Below are 10,138 nucleotides of genomic sequence, written 5' to 3' on the forward strand. Positions count from 1 at the left end.
GGTGACATGTAGACCATACAGACATAAAAATTATGAGAGATTGTGTTCATAAAGTTTTTCTTTATAATTTTTGAGATAACACTTTAAATTTATATTACATTCAAAGATTTAATGTTCCACCAAATCAAGACTTCAACAATAAAAACAGTAAAATCACTGTAGAGCAGTAGGGATACAGGCAAGGGCTATAAACAATAATCAAATGAAAAGATGTCTATTTAACTCATATACTGTAAATTTTAAAAGTCATAGCTCATTAAAACTACAGTAGTAGATCATTCTTAACAAGTTGTTTGACAAAGATTTAAAACAAAAGGTGACAAAACACTTTATTTATAGGAAAACTGATACATACAATCATGGGTATTAATTTATAAAACCAAAAATCAAATGTAAAAATAAAAAATAAAAAATGATATTTATAAAGTTGATAACTCAAGTTATGAGGAAAAATTCTCTCAAAGACAATATTAACCTTGTAGAGCACAAACCTAGGATGTCTTCTCATGTATTTAGATTTGCTTTAATTTCTTTCAACTATGTTCTGCAGTTTTCAGTGCATAAATCTTTTATATATGTTGTACTAAATTTATATCCATTCATTCTCTGACACTATTTAGGTGGACTTTTCATTTTCTAATGTTTATAAATACACTTGATTTTCAAAATATTTGTCTTGTAAACTGAAACCTTGCTGATCTCCTTTATTTGTTTTAACAGAGCATGCGGCTTCTTGGGATTTTCTATATACACAATTGTGTCTTCCATAAATACTTGCAGAGACAACTTTCGTTATTTATTTGAATTTGGTTTCCTTTGCTCCTCACTTTTTCTTGCCCAGTTGTCATGGCTATCAAATTCAGTATAACTTTAGGTAGAAATGACAAGAGCATACATCATTCTCCTTTTTCTGATTTTACAGTGAAAGTATTCAGCTTTATGTAGTATGCGATTAGCTATGGGATTTTTGTAGCTTCCTCTTATTACATTAGGGAGTTCCTTGCTACTTATTTCTAGCCTGTTGACTTTTTATCATGAGAGGCAGTAGGAGTTTTGTCAAGTAGTTTTCTATTCCTATTGAGAGGAATGTTGCACTATTTTATTAATAAAGTGAATCACACTAATGATTTTTGAGTGTTGAGTCAGCCTTAGTTCATTTGTTAAGTCACTGTTAGTATGGTGCCACAAGTCATCTTTTGTAGCATGTATCATAGTTTCACTCATTTAAAAGCTGAATAATATTCCATTTTATGTGTATGTGCCCACTGTGTTTATTTATTCCTCTGTTGATTAAACTTGAATCGCTTTCATCTTTTGGTTATTGTGAAAAATACCACTGTTAACATTGGTGTACAAATACCTCATTGAGTCCTTGGTGCCGAATTCCGCGCAGGTAACCAGAGGTTCCTATGATAATTCTATTTAATGTTTCCCACAGTGCACCAACAATGAACAAGTATTCCAATCTTTTCGTGTTTTCATCAACACTTGTTGTTTCCTCGGTAGAAATCCTGCTGTGACATGATATCTCATTGGGTTTTGATTTGCATTTACCCAAGAATAACTGATGTTGAGGAACTTTTTCTGTGCTTATGGCCTTTGTATATATTTGTAGAAATATCGGTTTGTTTGTTCCTTCTCACTGAGAAATAGCATTAAACTGGATATTAATCCCTCATTAGGTATATGATTTGCAAATATTCCCTCCCATTCTATTGATCGCTTTAACACTCTGTGAATAGCATCCTTTGATGTACAAAAGTGTTAAATTTTGATGAATTACATTATCTTTTGATACCTATGATTTTGCTGTCATATCCAATAAATGATTGCTAAATCCAGAATTATGAAGTTTTTCCTGACATTTTCTTCTAAGACTTTCGTAGTTTGAAATCTTACATTTGAATGTTTGATATATTTAAATTTTGGAAGTTATATAAGGTCCAATGTAATTTTTTTTTTTTTGCTTGTGGAAGCATTTGTTTCAATTTTTATAATGTTTATCTCTTTATTGATTCACATGTCTGGTAAGATATTGACAGCTGCCTTATTTTAATTCTTCAAACATAGTTTCCTTTAGGTCTTTTAACTTTTCATAACAATCACTTTCAGTTTTTTATCTGCTACCCCCGGTATCCAAACACATCAAAGCCCCTTGTCTTGCCTCATTCTGCCAACTCCTGCATGTTTGACTGCTCCCTGTTTCTTTGCAAATCTTGTAATTGTTTTTGAACACTGGATATTTTAGACAATATGTTGAAGGAATATCAGATACTAAACATCCTTCCATGAGAGCTGCCTTAAAATTTTGCTTGTGTGCTTAACTTTTTGGTTATTGATTTTGCTGATTCAGTTCACTGGAGTTTGTGTCTCCTGTGTCATGCAGCCTCTGACGTTCCTGATTAATTTGTTCTTTGTTTGTTTGCTTTTTGTTTACAAAAGGCTTTGTACCTTTTTCTTTGAACTCCTTTTATTTAATGTGAAGTCATTGACTGGATAATTGTGGCCAAGCTCCCTGTGAGGGTTTCATCTTTATTTTAATTAATGAATTAAAAAAATCAATTTGCTTGAGAGGCAGAGAGATAAGGATCGAGGAACAGAGACAGAGAGAGATTTCCCACCCACTGGTGCCTTCCAAATGCCCGCCAACAGCTGGGTATGGGCCAGGCTGAAATACAGCTCTAGAATAGGAGTGTTGCCTCTGGGAGAGGGGACCACCTTCATCACTGAGTCTGGTAAGACAGTTATCCCACAACCTAGTGCCAGGGGTAGAGGTGGTGGTGCAGTCGTGGACTGAATGCCATGGCTGCACTTGTTCTTATCCTGTTGCCATAGGTTCCTTTGCTTATTTCCTCTGGAGTGGTTGCAAGGCCTTAATTAATCTCCAGATGATTTTAACAATTGTCTGTGTTAATGTGGACCTACTTAACAGATGTGTTCCTCAGGGAAAAGTATTTGTGAGTTCCTCACTTGGCCATTTTAGGAGTCTGTCCTTGCCTTTTTTCTTGTGTTAGTCTGATTTATGGTAGAATGAACTTGAGTCCGAGATGCATATTAGTTTGATCGGTCTCCTCATTCTCCATTTGTTTTGTAGGTTACCTGTAGTCAAGATGAATTATTTCAAACTTGTTTCTAACCTGAGTGATATTGGTTTTGTGTATTATATTTTTGTTTGTAAGTACAAGGCTGGACAACTAGAAATGCTCTGACTAATGCTTGTTCATAATAACCTTTCTCACGGTCAACCTTGGGACCATAAGATTTTAATTCAAGAAGTTGTGAAAATGTTTTGACACCAGGGACTCAGTCAGGTATTTGTACACTAATGTTAACAGTAGAACTTTTACTACAGTATTGAGTGATGAGATAGCTCACTCTCACCTTGGATACTTCCCATCAATTCATTATATATAGTTATTCCCCACCACATACGGCACAAAGCAGTTCATAATTTCACATTCTGGTAAACTGGAACCCTGATTTTGCTTTAACTTGGCTTCCACTAGTCTCCATGGGGAGTAAGATAAGTAATGGCCACAAAAACATGATTAATGCAGCCATGTGGGCAGGCTTACTTATAAATTACCACCTAAAATATGTATCACCCATATCTGTCAATCTAATAGAAATATAATGTGCACTGTGGTCCTAATTAAAATTTTTCTAGTGTCTGCATTTTAAAAAAAGAAATAGGAGCAATATCCTTTAATAATGCATTTTATTTAACCAATATATCTAAAATATTATCATTTTAATAAATAAAATTATTGTGATATTTCACATTAATTTATACAGTGTGGATTTTATATAGCATATATACTCATGTAACATAAATGAGATTAATTGAAAGTGTTGTGGATAATGAAAGTAAAAGGTAAGCTTTATTTGACATATTTTTTTTCAATACATACACTTTTGTTTTTTACTATGTCTTCATTGTGTATTTTACATTTCCATTACATCTCAGATCAGACTAGACATGTTTCAAGTGCTCAATGGCCACACATGGCTAGTCACACCATATTAGACATCATAGCTCTATGGGAATTAGCAAACAATCTGATCCACCTTCTTGTATCTTACCTAAATATATTGAGTATATCTAATAGTGCTGCAGTTAGTTACAATTAAATGTGACTTTTGTTAGGCATTAAATGATAGAAGACAGATGAGTTTCTATTATTGTTATTTCAGATAAGAGCTAGCCCAGAGTGATTAAAATCAAGTCATTCATGATAGAAAAACAGGAAGCATGCAGTTATGGAATATATCGAAAGACAATTACATGCACATTTTTCTAAAGAAGGCAATTTCACTCACATTATCCCATATGATCCCTGTGAAATCCCTATGAGGTGAGTGAGGCAGGTGCCTCTCTTTTGTCTCTGAGACAAAAACTCAAAAGCCTTTGAGGGGGCAGACACACAACACAGGAGCAAACATGCTGTCCTTCAGACTTTGGCTTTCCTGAATTAGTTCCCTGGTGATGTGGACGATGAGATGCCAAATATTCCTCTAAGAATTTTATTAAGGTAAAGATACAAAGCATGCTCAAGGCTTACTTTTAAGATGCAGTGCAGAAATATTATTTCAGGTGGGGGCCGGCACTGTGGTGTAACGGGTAAAGCCACCGCCTGCGGTGCTGGCATTCCATATGGGTGCCGGTTTGAGATCCGGCTGCTCCAATTCCAATCCAGCTATCTGCTTTGCCCTGGGAAAGCAGTAGAAGATGGCCCAAGTCCTTGGGTCCCGGTACCCACCTGGGAGACCTGGAAGAAACTCGTGGCTCCTGGCTTTGGATTGGTGCAGCTCCAGGAATCAACCAGTGGATGGAAGACCTCTCTCTCTCTCTCTCTTTCTCTCTCTCTCTCTCTCTCTCTGCCTCTGCTTTGTGTAATGCTGACTTTCAAATAAACAAATAAATCTTTAAAAATGAAATATTATTTCAAGTCTCCAGAGAAATTTTTCAATGATTGTCTTAGTAAATTGGTTTTTAGGAAAATATCCTTTTGATATTTCTGATACCAAGAATCCCAACATACACACACACACACACACACCCCACATACACATACCACATACACAAACACACATATATGCGAATAAAGAAAATGAAGTGCTGAGGTGAATGTCTACAGTGGGTATGAAGGCATTTTCAGCACAATGCATTTACTTATACTTCATAAAAGAATTTACCAATGAAATTGTCTTCTCAAAACAAATTGGGGATGGCTGTTACTGTGACTTAGTAGGTTAAATGGTTGCTCAAGATACATGCAGCCCATATCAGAATGCTTGTGCAAGTCCCAGGTACTCAACTTCTGATCCAACTTCCAACAAATACACCTGGGAAAGCTGTAGAAGACGGTTCAAGGGTCTCTGCCCTTCCTGTGGGAAACTCGTGTAGATTTCCAGGGTCCTGGCTTCAGTCTGGCCCAGCCCTGGCTGATGTAGGGCTTTGGTGACTAAACCCGTGGATGGAAAACCCTCTCTCTCTCTCTCTCCCTCCCTCTCTCTCTCTGTCACTTTGCCTTATAAATAAGTACATGCATACATTTAAAAAAAAAAAAAAACCAACTCAGAGACCTGGGAGGTGGTTGGCCGCTTGTCTATGTTTTAGGGGAGGTAAATCTCATATCACACAAATAACTTGCCACGGGTCACACAGTTTCAGAGAGCAGTCAGTAATAAGATGGATTAAAGATTTATTCGGAATTTTGATTCATTTTTACCATTTCTATGCCACCTTCTGTTTACATAAAAGAGGAATAAAATGGAAATATAAATGGAAAGAATATTTATGTTTTATGTTGTAGAAAACCTAAGTTTAGCTAACAATCCCTCTTTCAATTTATACAGAATACATATTGGATAACAGATAACAATGAATTTGGGAATTTTGAAGGTACATTGATGAATGGTAACTGTCTTAACAGAATGATTGGTGTTACCAGCTTAGTTAGAGTTAGATGCCAAAATGAAGCCTAGTCATACAGTAGAACTCAGTTCCCTTATTATGTCCAAGCTTTGCTATTGGTTAAGTTTGAACACTTAATATTGACTGAACACCCACAAAAGAAAAGTTGAGAGGCTCACCCCAAAACCCATTTCCCATCTACATGGAGATACTCTTTTCCAGTCCTGGAAGAGAAAAAGGGGAAAAGGTTGATTTTTTTTTTTTTATTTTTGTTTTGTTTTTCTAGAGTTTAAACCGGATATCCAGAGTCTCTGGTCTTGGTGGCATCAAGCACGGGAGACAATGCTGGAAAGTAGCTTCTCTGGAAAGGAGAGGGTGAATCAAAAAAGTGTGAGGGAGGCCCTGCTAATCCACTCTTGGTTTGCTGCTAAGAATAATGTCTTCAACAATTAAATCTGTAATGAGATTAGCATTCACATCCTTTGCTTCCCTGGAGAATAAGGTGACTGGGAATCTCCAGGAAAGCGGATGCTGTTCTGTAGAAATCGGATGGTCTCAGGGAACACACAGACCCTGACATTATGTGATTTTTCATTTAAATGACCAGATCAATAGTCAAAAATTTAAATGTTCTCCTAAGGTATAGATTACAGTGAGTGTGTACATGTGTGCTTTTTTTTCCTGAATATTAATGGAAATTCCAGGGTCTCCAGATACTAAACCCAATGATCAAAACAAGCAAGAATTCAATGCAGCAGAAAAATCATGAAACCACACGCATATCTTCACAGGAGAAACTTACCCTGCAGTAGGGGGCAGGATGTTTTATGAGAGAATAATAATTTGAAACGGGGATTTTGGAAGTTACTACTAATGGTAAAATAATCGTGGGAATAAAAACTCAAGGGATTTAACAGGAAAGCAGGAAGGTAGAACAGTAAAACCCATAAATAAAACAAAATGTTAGAAAATTAAACACACTAAAGAACACCTACAAAGGAAAAGATTAGCCAATAAAGAATGACTACTTAAGACTGAAGAAAATGACTTCCACGTGATTTTTCTATATAATTATCGTATCTTGAAAAATTTCGTTGAGACTAGATTCATGGCCTAGTGCAGGTTTAGTTTATCTCTAAAACTCATGTGTGCTTTAATGAGAGCCTATGTTCTCGTGTTGGGTTTATCCTTCTTGGTATATCAATGAAGTCCAGTTGATTAATTGTGTTGTTTAATTTTATAAATTGGAACTACTGGAATGTGTGCTACTATTTTCTGTGATATTTATGTTAAAATCTTCAACTCTAATTTGGATTTGTCTGTTTCTCTGTTTAACATGGCAAACATGCTAGCTTCTTAATTGCGTAACATATGTTTGTTCTAATTTTTCTTTAATTAGCCGTTTGAGTCCCTGAATTCTCTAAAGATTTCTTCCTAATGGTTAATGAGAGCAGTTTACAATGTGCCTTTTTGTGAATCCCTCCTGCTTAGAGTATTTCTAGGTTCAAATGTATTATCTGATGTATTTCATAATATTTGGAAAATGGTTGGTAATAATTTATTCAAAAATTTCCTCTACCTCATGATGTATAGATTATCCTCCTGGGATTATAAGTACAACTATGACGGAGCTATGTCTGACACAGACCCTTCTTTGATCAAACCTAGTTAGGTTCCCTCGAGCCCTCATCTCAAACAAGCCCCAATCTTGGCCTGCCTTTTGCAAAAATCCTGCTTGGTCAGTTTAGGGAAAGGCCCCCACCCCTGTCACCTAAGTCTTTGCACTAACTTCACAATATCTTGTTTAGAGTTTAGGATGAACTCTTCACCTTTTCTATCTCCCGCCTCCTCCTGTTGGGTACAAATCTCCACGGGTATCAATCTCCTGTTGTAATGAGGGCTGAGCTCAGTCTCTCTGCCCTATTGCAGCACTCTTGGGCAGCCTTTGCTACCATTTTAACAAGTGTTGAGTAATGTCCCTTTGACAAGACGCTATCCCACATAACTCTAACTCTTTTTTTATTTCATTCATTTTTTTCCTCTTTCTCTCAGACTGGGTGCTTTTGACTGGCATAGTTTTCAGTTCTTAAATAGTTTTTATTAGCTCTAAACACATGAAATAAGTTTTAATTTTCTATTCTTATTTTGCAATTTTGGAATATCCTATTAAATAATTATGATTTTTATGGATTGAATATTCTGCTAAAATAATTGTGTGTTTTTTTATTTTATTTAGCATATTAATTTTAAAAGTCTTTTTATGCTCAATTAGATATCTGAAACACATCTGTAACTGATTCTCTGGACTAAACTCTCTAGATTATTGGTCAGATTCCTATTCTTTCTCACATTGTAATATTGTATGTAACAGGGGTGGGGAAACTTTTTTCTTCCAAGGGCCATATGGCAGGCCATACAAAATTATCAACTTTAAACTTAGTCTGCTGTAGATTTATTGAATTTTGATTCCACCTGCAGTTGCCTTGGCAGTGCCAGAATAAAAGATCTTGCAGGCTTTATATAGCCTGCAGGCCATTGGTTCCTCATGTGCTAGATAGAGCTTGACTTTCAGACTTGGCTTGATTATTTATTTATTTTTAGTTTAGTCCTTTGTCCTATGACCGAAATCTTATCCTTATACTATATTCCTTTGTCCTAGAGCGTGGTCTTCTGTGATTGCAACTATGTAGATGCCTGGGAAGATGATTGGGTTGAATTTTTCTACAGTAGCCAGCTTAGCATTTCCTTTGTCCTAGCACTGTGATATCTCCGAAATCTCAGTTCAAAACTCAGCTGTCCAGGCATTGATTTTTGATAGTACTCCTTGGGTTTACCCCATAAAACATACCAATTGGCCTAGAAATCGAGAGGAAATTGATGATCTTCTCTTTAGTCATCTTCCTCTCTGCCTTCTCCTCCTCCTTCTGCTTTCCCTTTCCAAATTCAAACTGATTTAGAAGCACAAACCCAAGTCTGTGTCTTGTGTTTATAGTTTTCTTCATCAAAATTAGAAAATCCTCTTAGAAAAGTCAGTAATATATATTGAGCTTACTCATGTTTTCCCTTGCAATCCCTACATTGTAATGTGTCATAATTACAATTGTTGAAACAACTTATTCTAACATTTAAAAAAAAACCCAATATAAACCTTTTTTTTTTGAAAAGTCAGGCCTTTTCTTTCCTGTTTTTGTTCATTTTCATTAGACATTTGGGGTGTTTTTTCCCCTTTATGACCTAGAAATAGGATATTGTGATTAAACAAAAATTATGTTTGGTCAGTTATTTTATATTTCAAGAAGTGTTGATATATCTTTGTGTATCTTGTGATCTTTTCCCCTATGAATAATCGTGCTTTGGAGAATTTTGGTTTTTCCAAATTTCTACAGATCTGTGCCCAATGATTTCTCTTTATTTTCTAGACAAACATAATTTTCTTCTAAAACCAATACTTTTTTGTGTAGTTTATGTGCATTACTGCATTGATATGAACATAAATGTGCTGTGTTTTTCCAATCTACATAACTAATAGAAAACATTTTATCCCTTTTAATCAAAAATATTCTTGTATTTCAGAGGGAGGTTAGTAGTTTCATTTCAGTTTTGGTTTTTCCATGTTTTCTTCTCATAGTGCAAGCTTAACATTATTTACATTAATTTTATAAACTTCAGTATTTGATGTAGTGGATTCACTGAATTTTGAAGCAGTCTTTCTTTGAGTTTTTTTTTTCTTCCTATCATTGATTTATTTGTGTATTTATTTACCTAGTTAGTTATCTAACAAAAACCAAAAATTCAAAAGAATGGTCTTTAAACTATTAATGCTGAAGTCTCATGAGATAAATACAATTTAAAATAATGATTTTTCAGTAACCATAAAAATAAAAAAATATCCAAAATATGACAAAAAATATGGACAGCTATAGTGTTTGCTGGTCAAGCAGGACAAAAGTTCTGCCAGTAACACCTGGTTACCGTCATGGTGACACAGTCATGGTGATTACCAGCCAGTGTTGGGCTTGACTCAATTCCCTAGAGCAAAGCAACATGGAGAATTTTAGCAGCTAACCACAAAGGCCGAACACTAGAAACATTGACTAAAACTGGCAGGTGATGCTGTACAGAGGTACAGCATCAATACAGATATAAGGTTACTGTTGTAAGTTGTTCTTGGAGATATTAACACAATCCATTATGAAATGCAGTAAATTGAAGATGTTGGGA

General features: G+C 35.3%; 1 protein-coding gene across 1 annotated transcript in view; it reads right to left on the reverse strand.

The window, feature by feature from the left end:
• Positions 1–9,895, reverse strand: part of LOC133758657 (serine/threonine-protein kinase DCLK3-like) — a 65,299-nt gene extending 55,404 nt beyond the window's left edge. Inside the window, exon 1 of the mRNA XM_062189855.1 lies at positions 9,890–9,895. Within this exon, the coding sequence (XP_062045839.1) occupies positions 9,890–9,895 (6 nt within the window). The remainder of the gene's footprint in view (positions 1–9,889) is intronic.
• Between the last annotated feature and the right edge of the window lie 243 nt (positions 9,896–10,138).

This window comes from Lepus europaeus, chromosome 4, assembly GCF_033115175.1.
Source record: "Lepus europaeus isolate LE1 chromosome 4, mLepTim1.pri, whole genome shotgun sequence".
NCBI lineage: Eukaryota > Metazoa > Chordata > Mammalia > Lagomorpha > Leporidae > Lepus > Lepus europaeus.